Raw genomic sequence first — 18,740 nt, forward strand, 5'->3', positions numbered from 1 at the left:
ATCCCCTGCGTGGGCACGCCCCGCCCCCTCGAGACCCAACTTCCTCCTTCCAGGTTCCGCCTTTTTTTTTTTTTTTGCGTGCTGGGGCTCGAACCCCAGGGCCTTATGCTTGCCCGGCAAGCACTCTACCAACTGAGCTATCTCCCCAGCCCCCACCTTTTTTTACAATTTTTATTTTTGCAGACTGCATTTTGATACATTGGACGCATCCACGCTCCACCCCCAACCCCTCCCCTCCCCGTTATGTATCATCATCCACTTATCAGAGAAAACATTCGGCCTTTGTTTTTTTGGGCTTGGCTTATTTTACTTAACATGATATTCTACAACTCCATCCATTTACCAGCAAATGCCATGATTTTATTCTTCTTTATGGCTGAATAATATTCCGTTGTGTGTCTATACCACAGTTTCTTTATCCATTCATCAATTGAAGGGCATCTCGTTGGATTTCACAATCTAGCTATTGTGAATTGAGCAGCTATGAACATTGATGTGGCTGCATCACTTGTATGCTGATTTTAAGTCTTTTGAGTATAAACCGAGGAGTGGGATAGCTGGGTCAAAAGATGGCAGGCCCCACCTTTTAAAGATCCCACATCCTCCCAACAGTCTACACTCCAGATCCGAACTGCAGCAGACTGATATCTGAAAGTATGTAACATCTGACTGAGGGAATAAAATCCAAAGGACCTGATTAAAAGAAACCATCTTCCCCAGGCGTCCAATTAACCTCGATGATCTCAGCAAGGCTGCTAAAATTTGTCAACCCTCTTCTGAGGCAGGACCACCATCCCAGGAAGCTTTCCAATCTCCAAGGCCCCAAATAATCAAGCAAGCAATACGCAAATGAGCTTATCTTGGAGGGAGAGCATCATTCTTTTGCCCTGAAACACTGAAAGCTCTGACGGATGCACAACTGGGCAAGAGCCCGGCCGTAAGACTCCGGTCTCTGCTCGGTGGGGAGCTAAGGACAAGGTAGAACCAGACATTAAGCAGGGGCCTAGCCATGGCTCTGACCTGAAGTCAGCAAATCCTGACACCCTGCAGCTTCCTTCCCAGCAAGATGTGCCCTTCTTCCTGCCCCACAGCAAGTTATAGAGCCACAGGCACCTGCCAGTGTTATTCTGTCAACTTTGCCAGACGGGAGGCACAGAACACTCATTGTTCACTACCTAATGCAGCTACAAATCTCCCATATATTTGGGTCACCTAACCTTAGCAGGGCAAGGAGTTTTAGTAGTTTTCCAGAAAGCAGTGTGTACCCTGGGAAAACTCACACTTTCAGCCTTGACTTTGTCTAAAGGGTCTAAAACTTTGTGTGCACCCAAATCCCAGAGAACCAGTTACCCATATCTAATTTGCGGGCTATAGCTACTAGAGTCTCTTAGCACATTGTACTGGGATCCAGGAACCTGCATGTTTTCGTTTGGTTGTTTGTTGCAATACTGGGAATTGAGCCCAGGGACACTTACCATGGAGTATATTCCCAGTCCATTTTTAAAATTATTATTATTTTTATTTTGAGACAGGGTCTTGCAAAGTTGCTAAGTGAGGTTGGCTTCTAACTTGCAAACCTCCTGCCTCAGCATCCTGAGATTACAGGCTGTGCCACTGCATTTTTGACAGACGCCCCCCTCACTTGCATCCAGATATACTAAAGACAGGAAATATGAAGACCAGACTTAGAAATCCTTTTACTAGCCCTCCTTGGAAGAAGGGTAGTATGGTCACTTCAGGGCCATATCCTATACTGCCTTCTAGCTGTGCAGTCCTAAGCACATAGGTCACTTCCCATTTCTAAATGTGTAAAATGGGGATGAGAAGAGAATTGAGCTCATAGGTGACATTTAAATCAGGTGATGGACATTGCGTATGGGACCCTTAGTAAGTTCTTGGTAAATAAATAGAAGCTCTATTTTTATCAGATTTGTTCTGTCACAGTGGACAGTCTTTGGGTATATGTTGCTCTCATTTAATTGTTCAGAATGAATTTTTGCCATGGAAAGACTCCTGCCAAATTTCTATTCCTTTATCATTCACCACAGTAGGTGTTTTGGCAAGCGAGCCTTGAGAAAGAAGACACCGCTACTTCTAGTCCTTGTCATATCCTCTTCCTCATCAACATCCCTTTCCTGCCTCAAACACAGAAACCTTCCCTCAGCGAACTTCACCCTGTCCCTGTGGCCAGGTAGGGCTTGAGTGGGCTTTCTCCAATTCAACAACTATGGCTCATGGTAGGAGAAAGCAAGTATAAAGGGCAGTTGCCAAACCAGGAAAGGGTGACAAACTTGGAGGCCAAAGCCCTCATCCCTCCTAGAAAAAGAAAAAGCAGTGGGCCCAGGCAGGTGTGGGTAGAAATCAGATATGCTGAGAGAGGCTTATACCTTCATCTGCTGCCAAGTCTCCTGATGATGATCCTCAAAGAGTCAATATTCTGAATAATCCCTCAAGTCTCCCTGAAGGAGCCAGGTCACCCACAGGACCCTGGCACCAATGGTGTCAAGATTTAGGATTCAGGGAAGCTACTGAAATAAAATCAAAGAAATTTAAGGAAGCCAGGATATTTGTATGCAACATGCACGTGTGCATGCACACACAAATTTCCCATGGATTCCTTTGGTATGTATTCACCAGCTTGTTCAGCTTCTGGTTGGGTGGTCAAGTCCATGTTCCTGCATCACATGAGTTCTCTGATGGCAGGAGGGAGGATGTGTTCATCATTTGCAAAAACTTCTGTTGCACCTCTATTCTCAATGAAACTCCTTACTTTGCCTATCAAATACCCTGGAAACTTCACTTTATCTTTCTGCAATATTTCCTTTGAGATTCCTGCTTGTTTTGAGATCTATTCTTCAATTCACAGAGGTTAGAGTGGAAAAGAAGACAAAAATAACAAATAGCTGACATTTGCAAAGCCTCCTTGATTCTAGGCTGTGTTCTAAGAAGGCATGCCTACACTCTCTCACTGAATTCCACTAAAAGGTGGATTTTGATATCATCTGAACTCTACAGATGAGGAAACTGAGGCTCAGAGGAGGTGAACAACTTGCCCAAGCTCACACAACTACAGTAGAGGAGGCCAGGACTGACTAACCCATTAGGCAAGGTAGGGACCGACAGTAATTTTAGGAGTCACAGAAATGATAAACTTTTAGTTAAAGTAAAATTTTAATATACAGTATTAATATTTTTCTTTATATCAGATATCATTATAAAATCTAATTTTAAAATAATCTTGATGGAGGAAGGCACCTGAAAGGAAAAGTAACTGGGACCCACACTAGTATAGTCTAACTCCATTTTATAGGTGAGGAAGTTGAAGTCCAAAGCCACACAGCAAAGGCAGGTGGCAGAACCAGGCAGAGACCATGTAGACTGATAGCATCACCTGGTGGCCTTTCAAGGAACTTCACCTTAGTACTAAGGGAAATCTAGAACTAGTAACCTGGGGTCCAGATAATAGCAGGAAGCAGTCAGGAGGGGGCCTGCTCTAGGGCTCCACACTCAACAGTGCAGAACCAGGCTAGGGAGCTCTCTCATTGTCATGGGAATTCACACATTCCACACCCCACCCCACTTCTCTCCCAGGGTAAGTTAACCCCTAGACTTAAAATTGTAAAATGCTTTGCTCTGTCCAATACTGATACTCTGTGAGCCAATGATTCAACTTGAAATCTTCTAGCAGTCACATTGGAAGAAAGAAAAAACAACAAAACAGTGAAATCAACTTAAATATATTTTTATAAATTTAAACCAGGGTACATCAAACTGTAACCTGTGGATCAAAGGTAACCCACAATCTGGTTTTTGTTGTTGTTGTTGTTGTTGTTGTTTTCAAATACAGTTTAATTGGAACACAGCCGTGTCCACTTTTATATTGTCCATGGCTGCTTGTGCACTGCAACAGCATTGTCGAATAGTTGGGCTTTTGGACCAAGTGGGGATGGAGGAGGGACCACAATGCCCTGATTAAACAAGGTGTAGCTGTCCATGAGCATTTTTGTTTTGAAAAGAGCTATGCTCAGGGGTGACTATTTGGATCTCTATATGCTCAAGGCCTCCCCCAGACCCTGTTACAGGGATTGAACTCAGGGACACTCTACCACTGGGCAACACCCTCAGCCCTTTTAATTTTTTATTTTGAGACAGGATCTCACTAAGTTGCCAACTGGCCTTGAACTTTCAATCCTATTGCCTCAGCCTCTTGAGTACCTGAGATTATAGGAGTGTGTCACCATACTCAGCTATGCCCTGAGGCCTTTTAAACCATGAGATGCTATGGGCATCAACACTCGGTGGACCTCCATGGACCTTTACATGGTCTGGGATGCTGCAAAGGAACACTTTCCAAGAAAAAGCAGAAAGACCATCAAGATGGTCCCAGTAACCAAGGCTTAGCTGAACTGTGTCCCACCAAAAAAGCTGTTGAAGTCCTAACCACCTGCACCTCAGAATATGACCTTATTTGGAAATAGGGTTATTGCAGATGTGATTAGTAAAGAGATCATATAGCAATAGGGTAGGCCCTAATTCAACATGGTGGATGTCCTTATAAGACAGCCATGTGAAGACAGACCACAGATAGCATTTAGGTGATAGTAAAGGGGTCAGAGTAATGCAGTTGCAAGTCAAAGAACACTAAAGATTGACAGCAAATCACCAGAGGCTAGGGGATGCAAGGAAACATCCCTACAGGTTTTAGAAGGTCCATGACTGGGCTGGAGTTGTGACTCAGTGATAGAGTGCTTGCCTGCCATGTTTGAGGCCCTGGGTTCACTAGTTAGCACCACATATAAATAAATAAAATAAAAGATCCATTGGCAATTAAAAACAATGTTAAAAAAAAAAAAAAGGCGCCTAGCTCTGCTGATACTTTGATTTGGGGACCTCCAGTTCCAGAACTGTGATATAATAAATTTTTACTGTTTTAAGACACCCAGGTTATAGTAAGCTGAGGAAACTAATTCAAGAGGAGACTGAATTTAGGATGGTGGCTGTGCCTCAAATCCATCCTCAGGGAAGTCACAGGACACATCAGCAGGGATGGGCCAGATGTTTGGGAATCTTTTCTCCTCTTCTTCCTGACCACACAGCATTATGGATTGGACATGCAATGTCTCTTAAAACATCATGAGTTGAAGCCTTTGGTTCTCTGTACACAATGTCCAGAGGTGGGGCTTTTAGGAAATGACTGGATCATGAGGACTATAAAGGATTAATCTATTTGATGGATTCATAATTTGAATGGATTATTAGAAGGAGGTGGAAACTATAAGCAATCACATAGTTGGAGGAGGTAGACCACTGGGAGTGTGTCCCTGGGGACTATAATTCATCCCCCACTGATTGCTTTCTTCCTTTTTCTTTCCTTTCTTTCTCTTCTCCTCTCCTCTCTTCTCCTCTCTCATCTCCTCCTCTCCTCTCCTCTCCTCTCCTCTCCTCTCCTCTCCTCTCCTCTCCTCTTCTCTTCTCTTCTCTTGTTTTTCTTCTTCTTCTTCTTCTTCTTCTTCTTCTCTCTCTCTCTTTCCCCCCCCCCCTCTCTCTCTCTCTCCCCCCCCCCTTCCTGCTTTTCAGCTACCATATGCTGACGGGCTTTCTTCCACGGCTCCCTTCCACCATAGTGTTTGTGTCTTGGAGCCAGTCGACCATGTTCTGATACTATGACCCCAAATAAACCTTTCCTCCTTCAAGTTGTTTTTCTCACGTATTTTTCATGGGGGGAAAAAGCTGACTGAAACACAGTTATAGGACCAACCCAGGTTTATCCCACCTAGAAGTCATATGACTTATTCTCACCATTAGAATGTGGCATTTGTCAGTTCCAGGAGAAGGCCAAGGTGGTTAAGTGTGGGTGTCTCTACACTCCATGTTTCTTTGTCCCACGGTTGATATAGAGAACTGTAGGAAGGATTCTGAGGCCCTGAGCAATGGCCAGACCAGCAGATGAAGGAAGCCTCTTTCCCAGATCAGCATTTGGAAGGTTGCCCACTGAACATCAAATTGTACTATGGTGTAAGAAATACATCTTTATTGGTTTTAACAACAGGGATTTAGGAGCTTTTTGTTACAGCAGTGAGGCTATAACAACCTGACTAATGCAGGTTCTTGGGTATGAGAGAAGTAAGAAGAAATGAAAACTACTTCTTCACTAAACCATGGGATACATCGGGATCAAGCAACTCTACTATGGATCCCTTCAACAGAATGTAGACAAATAAAAAGCAGGGAGCTATTCACCAACACATCCCCCTTAGCACCTTAAGAACATGGTGAGCCCCTCCCCACCCAGCTGTGCTGACAGAGCACAGTGAGACTCTGTTGTTTCCCCAAGAAATAAGCACCAGTGCCTATGCCTTATTGATGATGGTAGGGTAGGGGCAGGTCTGCAAGGAGTGGAGGTCTGCGAGCACAAACAAGAACCCTCAGGGTGGGTCACCTGTACATCCCAGAGGTACATCTGCCTTAGGGGTACACTCATGCCCATCCACACACAACCAAGGAGGCAGGGCTAGGCAAAACACAGAGTGAAGGGCAGGTTTGACTGGCAGCACGGCCCCTGGAGGATCCAGATGAATCAAGGAGAAAGGAAAGGAGCAGCTGAGGGCCCTTCCCCAGCCAAGTTCACATGAGCTGGTCTGTTCGCCGTGGAAAATGGAAGACGCTACTTTTGACGTAAAATGTCTTTGTGATAGGCTGGGTCCTGGCATACGTTGGTATCGTGTAGTTCCTCATGGCATCCCCTGGAACACAGTAGAGGCCTGAGTGACAGGGGGTCATCATCCTCCTGCCAGCACCACCCCACCCAAAGGGCTGGGGGCTAGCAGAGATATACTGCAGCAACTGTTAAACTAGGAATAGTCACTGCCTTCTTATGACCCCTACCCCAGGCCTCCCTGTGATCCAGTAACTAAAGACTAATACCTAGGATAGCATGGGAACCCCAAGACCCTGCTTTGGCACCATGACCAGGATTTGTCCTGATGGGCAACACTGATGTCATTCCAGTTGTTAACTATTTGGACCTCTCTCCTCATTCCAACCCTTCATCACATTTCTCCCATTATCAGGGTACCCCACTCATCCCAGTGCGCCATAGTAAAATCTCCCTGGTCTGATCCAAGGCCAAATTGGCTCCCAAATACCTGTAATCTGTAAATTCTGCTTATTGAGTCAACAATAATACCAACTATCATTTATTCAGCACTTACTATATGCCAGGCACTAAACTGTCACTTTATATGTATGAAAGGGTATTTGTAGCTGATCTAGTTGGGGCTCAGACAATGCCTTCAACCCTTCTTCTCTGTGTCTGTTTCCATCTACTGGGTTAATGTAGTCCCTAAGTATAACTGTGGTGGGAAGGGGAGAAGTAGTCAACAGGTCTGTTATCTGTTCCCCAACTCTTCCTGAACTGAATTTGGGTTTGGGGTGTGAGACCAGAGGCTTACAGAATGTTCCAGTGATTCTGGCAGCAACTGCAGGCTTAAGCAGATCCACTATGGAGGAAAACAGTCTCCCTGTCTCTGCCTAGAAAATGACACTGCCTTAGTACCCAGGAAGCATCCAGGATCAGGCCTTCTGGTGTGGGTATTGGCATTCCAGTAATTGGGTTGCTAGGTAAAATACAGGATGCCCAGTTACATTTGAAATACAAATAGCCAGTGACTAGGGAGACTGAGGCAGGAGGACCACAAGTTTGAGGCCAGTCTCAGGAACATAGTGAGACCTTGCCTGAAAATAAAAAATAAAGAAGGGCTGAGAATGTGGCAGAGCTCCCCTAAATTCAATCCCCAGTATGAAAAAGCAAAGATATGCAGATAAACATGACTAAATTTTTATTATAGGCGTCATGCATTATTTAAGATATACCTGCACTAAAAAGTCTCAGCTATCTGAAATTCAGATGAGACTAGGCATCCTACATTTTTATTTGCTAGATCTGGTGAACTTTGACTGGCATTGGCTTCACAGGCTATGGATATAGACCCAGGGACTAGAGCAGAAGAGGAAGATGCTGCACAACGCCTAAATAGAGACTTACTCTGTGAGAGCAGGCAGTCAGGTCCTTCCTCCAGAAATCCTGCGCAGTACATCCTACCCAGGACTCAGTTTCCATGTCCTGTCCCCAGAAAACTGTCTACCAAGGCAGTGCCCTTAGCCACAATTCCTTCATCCTCAGTTAATTCCTCTTTAACAGCTTTAGACACTCCAAGTGTGGTCTCCAAACCAGTAGCAGCAACAGCATCTGAGAGCTTATTAGAAATGCAGAATCTTCTTCCGTGGCCTCTCCAACCCACTTACTGGGTCAGAACCTACACTGTTAACTGCCCTGATTTAACAAGACTGCACTGATTCTCATGCATAGTAAAGATTGAAAAGCACTGCTTTGCAGTGTGGACCGCACTGCCTGACCTACAGTGTGTGTTTGTGGCCTTCAGGGACTGGTCTATCTTGCTCTCTGACATATTCTTAGGGACAAAACTGCCTGACACATACTCAGTAAACATTTGTTGAATGAAAGAATAAATGAAATGGAAGTCAAATCAAAGTCTCCTAATTTCAAATGGAGTCACTCTTCAGAGCTGGTTTTGAGGCAGAGCTGGCATTCATTATTTCCAACTCTTCCTCTACAGCCTGTTCCAAATGAAGGATCATTTATTGATCCCACTGCACAGGGGTCTTTTGAGGATATTTCCTATTCCAGGTGCTCTCCCCTACCTGCCCCATTTTTCCAAAAACTCTATGATATAGGAAGGCAGATACTAGCTTATTCCTATTTTATAGATGTGGGAACTGAGGCCCAGAGAAGTTAAGGTTCTTGCCTGAAGATCACACAACCAAAAAAGGGAGAACCAGGGTTTGAATTCATATCCTCTGACTCCAAATGAAGTTCTCATTCTCTAGTCCATGTTCATTCATTTGTTCATTCATCACAGTCACTGAGGACCAGTCCCAAGTCTGGGAGCTGAGGGAGCATTCATAAAGTTAACTAAGCAAGGAACGGTGGTGCAGTTGGTCTGGTGCTTCTGTAGACTCACATAGCTGCAGAAGCACAAAGGTGGGCTCAACAAATCTGCCTGGACTCTCAGAAGACTTCTCAGAGGTGATGGGTGAAATCTGGTCAGGTAGAGGGAGGGGCAGGAGGAGCATTCCAGGTGGAGAGGCCAGGATGTACACATGTGCAACGTGAGAAGGCAGATATGGTGAGCCAGTTCTATGTGCCAGGAGAAAAGGGTAATGAAAGAAGAGGCTGGGGAAGGAGGCTGGGCCTCCTTGCCAAAGGCATGAAATGGCAAGAGAGTAGTGCCCTTACCCACATGCCAGCCATACTCCCAAGATGACAGGATCTTGTACTGGAACTTCTCCTCTGGTATCTGCTGATGCCGCTCCTGGAGGTAACGGGCCCGGCCTTGGCCATCATGGGAGACACCTTCGAAGAGCAGCTTCAGGGTGCTTGAGGGGACCTGCCTCATTGTTAAGTCCTCTGGCCTGCTGTGGCCTGCTGGGCCCTGAGTGGCTCCTCTAGCCTTCCTTATTCTGATTCCCTTGGGTGTAGGGACCTGGATGCCTACTGCCCCGGATAACTGGTTCTGGACCCCCTGGACCTCTGGATGTCCCACCTGTACCTCCTTGCTGACAAGGGAGCTGGTGGCAGGCACCTGGCCGACTTCCAGGGCTGACTTGAATGGGGCCTGCTGGAGCTGCTTCTTGGCCCTGGTCCCCTCTTTCAGGAAGTTGTGACCATAGTGGATATTCCAGGCGACCCGGGCGGCAGTCTCCTTTTGGATGCGCTCTTGCCAGCGAGCCTGGCTCTGGGAGGTAAACAGTTCCCCCATGGCTGGGGAGGGTCAGGGAGGGAAGAAAGAGAAGATTCTTCCCATAGCTCTGTGGCCTGTGTTTGGGTAACTGGTGTCTGTCTCCTAGGAAACGTGCAGCCAATGAGGGCTGGGTTGACAAGGCCCCATTGGAGAGGAGGGGCTGGGCTGGTGAGGGGACTCTGGCCACCCACAGGCAGAAGCACAGAGCAGGCTGGAAAAAGGAGCATAGCCTGGCCACACACACACACACATACATCCCTCCCGCAGGATGTCTGGCAGGGTCTTCCCCAGAGGGTCTCCAGTCTAGTCCTTCACCCTCATGACCAGAGTCCCCTCTGGTTATGGTAGATGGGGACCCAGGGCCTCTATTTCATGCAGCAAACGCTGATGTACATCTACTATGCAGCAGGCACCCAAGGGAAGCTCAAATGCCACCTGCCAGGAGTTTCTAGATACATGGCAACTCTGCAGCTCAGCTCCTGACAGAGTTCTGCCATTTGCTAGCCCAGTAGACTCAGTATACAGGGGAACGATAGTGGGAACTTCCCTTGGTATTGGGAGAATGATGTGACAGTATTATACAGCTCTCCGTCAACACTGGCTGCAGTTTAACAAGCACCCACCGGGTACCAGTTGCCTTCAACCATCACTTTGTTGCTAGAGCGACCATGGCTCCTTCCAGATAGGGAAATGCATATGTGGAGAAATGCTATAATGTCCCAGTGCCCGCTGTTGGTCTGAAGAGGGAGTCACTCATTCTGTGCCAGGCCCCAGGCTGTGCCAGGCCCCAGTGATTTGCAAACAGGTTAACATCACTTTTCCCCACAAAGAAAATTAAGGCTCAATAATGTTAAGTGGTTGCCTTGGGATCAACACCAAAACCCATGCCTGTGTGTTATAGACACAAAACTCCTGTGGACTGTGACAAGCACAGAGGGTAAAGGCAGGGTAGGGCAAAAAAGGCCTCACCAGATGCCCAGCTACACCCTGAAGTCAGCTGTTGGATCCTCACACCCTCTGTCTCCCTGACCAGGGCCCTTCTGGGGAGCACCGGTGAGAAGGAGGCTACCCACAATGCTCCAGGACCACTGTCTTTCCACTCTGGGGGTGGGGGGCTATCATTTATTCCTTTGACAAACTCATTTGCTCTCAACTCTGCTGGGTACTGAGTCAGATCCAAAAAGCACATGAGGAGAGACAGAGGTTTCACAGTTCAGAAGGAGGAACAGAGTCATTATTAACAAGGTGTATGAGGAAGGTAGGTGGAGGGGAAGGGAGGTGACCTTTGACAGAAACCTGAACTGTGAACCTGGGTTAGCCAGGCAGTCAGGGAGGAAAGACTGGGCTCCAGAGTCTGAAAAGCAAGCCACACAGAGTTGCAGACCCCCTGTGGTGAGATGTGGTGAGATGTGGGAGGGAGATTGGGAAAACTGGAGAGATGAAGCATAGACTAAGTGCGACTGTCTTAGTTGAGCATCCATGGTGGTCACTGACAGACCACTAGCGTCCTGGCTTCCTGACCAGAGTAAATGTTCCACTCATCCTTTCCTGAGGGCCTACTCTGTGTCAGGAGCTACAAACTAACAAACAAAATGCCCTGCCCCATGGAGCTGGTGCTTCCAGGCCCTGTCTTGTCCAACACCTTATCTACCTCTAGGGCATGTCGGGGGTACTGCCTAGCACATAGTAGGTGCCCAGAATATGCCCAAGGAAAAGATGAATAGGCACACTGGCCTGTTGCAGGCACAGGTGGGGTGAGGAAGGGAGGGAAGAATTAGGAGTTGCAGGGCCAAAGGTGGCAGGACTCTGGGGTCAAACCATCATGGGGTGGGGTATGATCCTAGAACTCCAGGAAGCCTCTCCACTCTCTGCTGGGTGTGTTCTTGTTTATTCATTCAATAAAATTCATTTGTTCTTGACCCTGTGCCAGGCACTGAACCAAAGGTAGATGAGGACAGGCAGAGCACAGCCTGCCCCCATCCCTGGGCTGGTATGTCTGGGTGTCCTGAATTCAGAGAGATAGAGGCAGGTGCTCCCTTCATAGGACTTCAGAGACCCCATCCCTTCCCCATCCCAAGGACTTCTCTCAGGCAGTCTAAGGGGAACCCTGCTGGTCCCAGAGGCCAGGATCATCCTGGTAGGCATGGTAGACAACTCCTGCAAAGGCTAGACGATTTGGGGAGGTGCAGAAAAGTGTCCTCAAAGTGCTGTCTTCCAGTGCTGTCTTCCAGAGGACAGCAGAGGGCCCAGTAGAATAGCTTCCCTGAGTTTGGGAGCAGAGTAAACTTCATGGCCCCTTTCCTAAACAGGTTTGACCAATTCAGGAATTGACCTGTGTGAACTTGGGCATGCTCCTCTGTTAAAAACAAAAACAAAAACAGGGATAATGAGTGGCAGAGCCTCGCATTGAAGCCAATCTGAAAAGTTGGAGACTTCCCCTGGGAGATTGGGACTTCAGTGTCTCCAGAGCCCTTTGATCACCAAGGTTACCAGCCTATACTACTCCACCCAAAAGGCTGCAGGCAGGGAATTGCTAATTAATGCCCCCTGGGTTGTTAATCTGCCTGAATCACTCCACTTGGTCCCTCCCCCTGCCCACCTGCTTCTCACCTTTTTGCCATCTCACCAGCATCTCCTGGGTCTAGTCCCATAGGCAGGAAGAAGAGGGACAGGGGGAAAGAGAGCAGGAGAACTACTCTATAAAAAGGGGAGGGCCCTCTCACTTCTTGGGATACCAGAATACCAGCCAGGGCCCATTCTCTCTCCCAGGATAAGTCTGTGTTACTACCTTTAAATAAAACCTGCTTTATATGCTTGCCTTGGTGTGCTTCTCTGGTGTTATACTTCAACATTTGAGGAAGCAGAACTCGTCACTGATAACTGGCGGCATCACCATTTGTTTTAGTTGTGATAATTTTCTTACTTGGGAAAATGAACTTGTGAAGGTCTGTCTCTGATCTAGGCCTATACTAAGGGAAAAGGGTGGCTGAAACTAAAAAGACAAGGGTTGTGGGCTGGGGCCTTCCTAAATGCACCTGACTCAGCCAATTTCCCTCCTGCAGCTGTGGTCACTCCCCCAGGCCACTGACATCCCAGCTCAGAGTCCTGTGGTTGGCCCATCCCAACCACTGCCACTGATAAACAATTATAGTCACCTTGTACCAATAACATTTTGTGAGACCTCATATGCACTGGACACTGAGATGTGCTCTTTATACAGATTTTGTAGTTTAATACTCAGAATATTCTTTGGGATGAGTTCCACCACCCCATTTCATTGGAAAGAAAACCAAGGCACAGTTTTCTATGAGGGTAGTGACCTGCCTAAGGTCATGGCAGAGCCAGGAATGGGAATCTCTGGCCTATACTCATACCCTCTGTGCTAAATAGCTTCCCTGCCAGCCACCTTTCCCCTCAATGGGGACCCCTTCCATTCCACTTTGGGATCACTCAGACAGCCACTCTCCTGGCAGTTCTGGATTGACGGTTTGCCCAGGTCAGCTGGGGGTGTGGAGGGGAGGTGTAGATCTGATCTTAGAAAGGAAGGTTCCTGCTGGGCATGTAGTGCACGCCTACAATCCCAGTGGCTTGGGAGGCTGAGGCAGGAGGATTGTGAATTCAAAGCCAGCTTCAGCAAAAGTGAAGTGCTAAGCAACTCAGTGAGACCCTGTCTCTAAATAAAATACAGAATAGGGCTGGGGATGTGGCTCAGGGGTCGAGTGTCCCTGAGTTCAATCCTGGGCACACTCCCCTCCCCACCAAAAAAAAAAAAAAAAAAAAGGTTCCTGTATGTTCCCATTATTCAGATGAGAGCACTGAGGCAGAGAGGGTATTTCCTAAGAGGTCTCAACTGGTAAACAGCAGAGCTGGGATTGGAATCTAGACTTGAGCTGTAGCATCTGACACACCACTTGCTGAGGGCTTCTCAACACGGTTATCCTGCTCCTATTAAAGTGGCTGCTTGTGGCTCAGTCTGAAGCCTGACTTTTCCAGGGCCTGGTGCCTCTGCCAAGTCTTCCTTCCCCTCTGAGAACACCCTGCGAGGGTTCAGCACCAGCTTTGCCCTAAGAATGTCTGCTGCCTAGAAGCAAGGGCAGCCCCAAGCCAGGGGGAGGGTCCTGGTGCCTTGGGAAGGTGGTCAGGGCAGAGGGGGAAAGGGCAGGCAATAAAAGGCCTGCAGAGTCTTTGTCCTGGAGAGATAAGCAAGTCCGAAGCTTGAAACACCCTGGGATATGTGTCACAAGTCAGGCTCCTAAATTTCCCCTCTGCGGCCTGCCTTTGAGAACACTTGAGGAAAAAGGATATGAGGGGTGGGTCCCCCTAAATTCCACACACATGAGCTGTCCCCGTGGGCTTGGGGACCCAGACACAGCCACAGCGCACAGAAGGATTCCTTTGTTTTTTGGGGAAAAAAAAAAAAAAAATTCCCTCCCACCATGTGTTTGGGCAGCATCCTTAGGACAAAGCCAGAGAAGAAAAATTGAATCCAGGGAAGCCTGGTGCCTTTACTCCCTCCAATGTGGTATTTATGAGAAGGAAAAGATAAAAAAGAAAGAAAAAGAAAAAGAAAAAGAAAAAAAACTAAGGTATATTTCTGAGAAAAATTTCATTAGTGAAATAATCTGATACATCCCCTAATTCCTGCCAAGCTATAGAGATTTGAAAAGACTTCATTCCTTTCCTGACCCTACTGGATGAGATGAGGCCAAGTGCCAAAGTTAAAATACATCACAATTAATGATCTTCCTCATTTTAAAGACAAATCTGAGCCAGGCCTGGTGGTACACACCCGTAGTCCCAGCAACGCAGGAGGCCGAGGCAGAAGGATTGCAAGTTTGAAAGCATACACAACTTAGCGAGGCTGTCTAAAAATAAAAACATTAAAAGGGCTGGGGATGTAGCTTGGTGGTAGAGCACTCCTGAGTTCAATTCCTAGTACCAAAAATAAATAATGAATACAAACTTGAGGACTTTGGCAAGAATCGAGCCCTCATTTTGCCATCAACCTTTATTCTAATTTTCAGGGTGAGCAATTTTCAAGGGACATTAAGTCCCTATGAACCCAACTCATTTTACACCAAACTCATCAGAATGTGGCTTCCAGAGCCCCTTTGAAGTCCCAGCACTAGACCTGTGGTCAAGGCCCCATGTGTTTACAAGTGCATTAGAAGCAAAGACATGGTAATAAAACATTTCCTTTCTGGTGGCAGTTGGTGGGGGCTGCCCTGGGTCTCAAAGTGAACCCTGATGAGGAAGAGGTGGGCATCCATGCATGACAGGCAGGGCCTCTTCCGTGCTGAGAATTGATCTCCGCAAAGCAACTGCTAGTTGCTATCTACTTAACCTCCACCAGATGCTGAAGAGTGACAGTCCTGTCAGTTCCTGCTAGGAATGGGGCAAAGTCAACTAGTGAAAGTGGGAAAGGACCTGGCACCTGGCCTGTCCAGGGATCAAGTTCCAAAGTTTTCAAGGTGTTTCCAAGGTTTCCATGGCAGCCAAGCCCAGGTGCAGATAAGAGCTGCCCTCTGGTTCTGGCCATTGACCAGTAAAGAGGGTGTGCAGATCTCTGCCCTGAGATATCTTGGTGTAATTTTTTTTTTTTTTTTGCGGTGCTGGGGATTGAACCCAGGGCCTTGTGCTTGCAGGGCAAGCACTCTACCAACTGAGCTATATCCCCAGCCCTTTGTGTAATTTTTATAGTGGAAATGTGCTCCAGGGTAATGCTATCATTGGCCCCATGTAGGGGCCACCAGGTACAGTCCTGATACTAACAAGGAGCATCACCTACAGCAGGTGTTGGTCACAGCAGTGGGAGACTCAGGCAGACTGTTCCCTTACAGCTCCCAGTGGGATTTCATTTGATCTTCACCACCACTTAGGAGGCATGCTCAGAGGAGTGAGGTGACTTCTCCAAGGTCACAGAGCCAGTAAATTGTGGAGCCAGTATTTAAACTCTGGGATACCAATGCCAAAGTCCATGCTGCCTCCCCCAAATGCCCAGTCAGGCTTTGGAAAGGTGAGAAGTCGGTGGCTGTGCCCCTGAGTTCCTCGGTAGGCAGAGCCAGCAAAACGCCTCAGTGGACTAACCACAGCCCGCAGTCCTACTTGGGCTAAGAGCCCAGGCCAGTCAGTCCTTCATGGTGCAGACCACAGATAAGGGTGTTCCTTCCCTCCATCTTCTTCCTCCCACCCCTCAGAGGTAAACAAACCGTCATTCTGATTCACAGCTGGATGTCAGAAGAAACAGGAAGGATCCAGTCTCCTGCCCCAACACTGGAGGGTCAGGGACACAGCAGGGACTTTTAGCCACAGCAGTGTCAAACAACAGGGGCAAAGCTCCTACTTGGAGTCAAAAAGGCCAGGTTCTAACCCCAAGTAAGCTGAGTCTGAAAACTTGGTGTGCAAACTGCATACAATAGCATTGTCAATGGTGACCCAGACTGCTAGGAGTACTAGGAGGAAGCAAGGGGCCAGGCTCATCTTAGCTCTTCAGCAATTAGAAGCTCTTCCAGGCAGAAACAGAGAGTGAATGTGCAGGGGGCAAATGGTGACACCAAATACTAACCTTGCATGTCTAAGGCAATGGGATGATATGCAGTCTGTTCTTGTTTGAGAACATTCTGGAAAATAAGGGCTTCCCAGTATAATCAGGAAAAGCCATTCACCCCTACCAAAACCCAAACCACAGCTTTTACCTGGGTGGGCTTCATATCTAAAACTCTCCAAGAGGTGGTGATAGCACTGAGGCCCACACACCCTCTTCTCAAAGTCCCCTCACCTTCGGGCTGCGTCCTGTCTAGTCGCCTGGCCTCTCAGAAGAGAGACCTTCCCCTGCAGAAAGAGATCAGGTTCATCGTCAAAAATGAGTTGCTCTTCTGCATCTTTTGAGCCAGGGATTGGGAGAGCTGGTCAGAGGCTCAAACCATTTATTCAGAAAAAAAGACACCACCAAAGAATGCCAGGGGAAACTTTACGGAGCGAACATTTTATTTAATAAGTTATAAGATACAATTTACAGTCAGCATTTGATTCCAGTTTGGCTTCCCCGTCCCAGTTTACAAGGCCTGTGGTCCTTTCACATTAAGCTTCGGGCTGCTCCAGTTTCTAAAAGGTGGACTTTTACTGTCAACACCTACCTCCAGCTGCTACACCTCCGGAGCCCCTGCCACACCCATGGTGACAGTGGCCACTTTCTCAGGACTAAGCAGCAAATCAGAAAGTCAACCCACTCAGACCAAACTACACATCTGAGCTCTGCCATGAGGCAATGTCCCTGATTGCTTTAACTTAATCCCCAAACCAGCTCATGCCTGCAGAACGCATGCAAAATCCCCTATACCCCATTAAAAAAAAAAAATCTGCACCTGCCTATCGCTTTTCCAAGAGCCTCAGAGGACATGTAGTCATGACCAAATATACAGCCACTGTTCTGCCAAAGAGGGGGAGCACCAAAGAAGCTGCTGCCCTTCCCTGCCCCTCAACAATCCCCCAACACTCAGGTCAAAGGCTGACATAGTTTCATTCTTTCCTGTCTATACTTACATTTTCCTGAGTGACCCACGAGGTTGGTAGGGGTGGCTATGAGTGTTATGTCACCTTACAGGCCTTCATAAGGAGAGCACTAACATGTGCACCCATCTGAGGTCACTTTTAAGGTTTTGGTAAGGCTGGCAAGCGACTGGGGCGTGTGTTAGAAGCAAGGGCTAGTGTTGGTGAGAAGGGATCTTTGGCAAGTGGGATGCTGCTGACCACTGCAAAATTTCCTCCACCAAGTGACTGACATGGACTTGGAAAACTAAAACTGATTCATGGCAGCCACGCGGTCACACTTCTATGATTCTGCAAGGAAATAATCACCAGAGGAAGGGTAGAGGCACTAGGAAGTCATTTGCCACCAATTCGCTCTGCCCAGCAAGAACGTGGTCAGGAGGCCACAGTACAATGGGGCTATTGGTGAGAAGTAGTGTCAACACGGTGGAGCACCTAACAGCCTTTTCCTATGGAATATGGGCCCTGGACTAGATCAAGCTGGTTTGAAGGAATCACCTTCGCTAAATGACAACCTACACTAGGTCTCCTCTTTTTCCCTGCCCCTCACCCACCCCCCATCTTGTAAAGGCTCAACAGCAAACTTGGAGTTTAGGTTGCCCAGTTTCATTTTTTAAAAATGTCAGTCTTGCCCATATTCTTGGTCATTCTGCAGTGACCTGTGGCCCCAAGGTCCGAGGTAAACCAAGTCTATGTTGGATCTTCTTGGCCCACTGGACAAGTTTGCATTTCTTATGATTTCCCATTGTATCCCTCCAGAATTAAGTCTAGGACTTATTTCCGAAGGCACTTTAGAATGGTAGTGTTTTGGGATGGGATTTAGACCCACCGACAGGCTGGAGGACGTGGTATAAAATGAATTACAAACAAGCAACGAAAGCAACCATTAAGAACTCCTCCCAGGATTTGATGCAAACTATTTTAAGGCACTGTGACATGAAAGGGGCTGCCAGGGATGTGTTCTTCCCCCCACTTCACGGCCAGAACGTAATCCCCCCTCTCCTTGACGACATATGTGACATTGTATTGCTGGTTGCCCACATGCTTCATGGAGACCTCCTCACAGGGTGTGGTGGGCCCGTGGACCCCAATCAGCAGCATGTTGGAACCTGAAGGGCAAAGGGAAGGTGGTCACTCTGAGCAGGAGAAAGAGGATATGGGAACAGGGGGTGACAGGCCTGAGACTGCCGGTTGAGTTCCTGTGATGATGCTGGGCCCCTTGGCTGGTGGGAGGGTGTGGTGATTACCTGCAGAATCTTACAGAGCTTGAGAGTGGGGTTCATGTGCCCAGCTTTGAGAATGAACAAGCCAAGTAGCAGAGCCAGGTTTCCAGGACAGGTGCGCTGGATGTCAGAACCTGGGCAACTGGCT

The 18,740-nt window shown here is 47.5% G+C and overlaps 2 protein-coding genes across 7 annotated transcripts in view; both read right to left on the reverse strand.

The window, feature by feature from the left end:
- Positions 1-5,655: 5,655 nt before the first annotated feature.
- Positions 5,656-10,119, reverse strand: LOC306647280 (uncharacterized protein). Its single transcript, XM_079116487.1, has 2 exons — positions 9,317-10,119; positions 5,656-6,743 (listed from the first exon to the last, which is right to left on the reverse strand). The coding sequence occupies exons 1-2, from the start codon at positions 9,837-9,839 to the stop codon at positions 6,625-6,627; spliced, it is 642 nt and encodes a 213-aa protein (XP_078972613.1). The 5' UTR covers positions 9,840-10,119; the 3' UTR covers positions 5,656-6,624.
- A 6,660-nt stretch (positions 10,120-16,779) lies between these two features.
- The window catches only part of FLNB (filamin B), a 144,561-nt gene continuing 142,600 nt past the window's right edge, over positions 16,780-18,740 (reverse strand). For all 6 annotated transcript variants that reach the window (XM_079116385.1, XM_079116384.1, XM_079116388.1 and 3 more), the window contains one exon: positions 16,780-18,478. In XM_079116385.1, the coding sequence (XP_078972511.1) occupies positions 18,291-18,478 (188 nt within the window). In that variant the 3' untranslated portion in view covers positions 16,780-18,290. The remainder of the gene's footprint in view (positions 18,479-18,740) is intronic.

The sequence above is a fragment of the Sciurus vulgaris genome (genome assembly GCF_902686455.1).
Source record: "Sciurus vulgaris genome assembly, chromosome: 16".
NCBI lineage: Eukaryota > Metazoa > Chordata > Mammalia > Rodentia > Sciuridae > Sciurus > Sciurus vulgaris.

What these genes read in the sequence shown, in the direction of transcription:
- LOC306647280 (XM_079116487.1), bottom strand. Translation starts at nt 9,839, where the DNA reads ATGGGGGAACTGTTTACCTCCCAGAGCCAGGCTCGCTGGCAAGAGCGC. An exon ending in GGAGTATGGCTGGCATGTGG is followed by an intron (nt 6,744 to 9,316) that starts GTAAGGGCACTA and finishes ACTGTGTTCCAG; the next exon opens with GGGATGCCATGAGGAACTAC.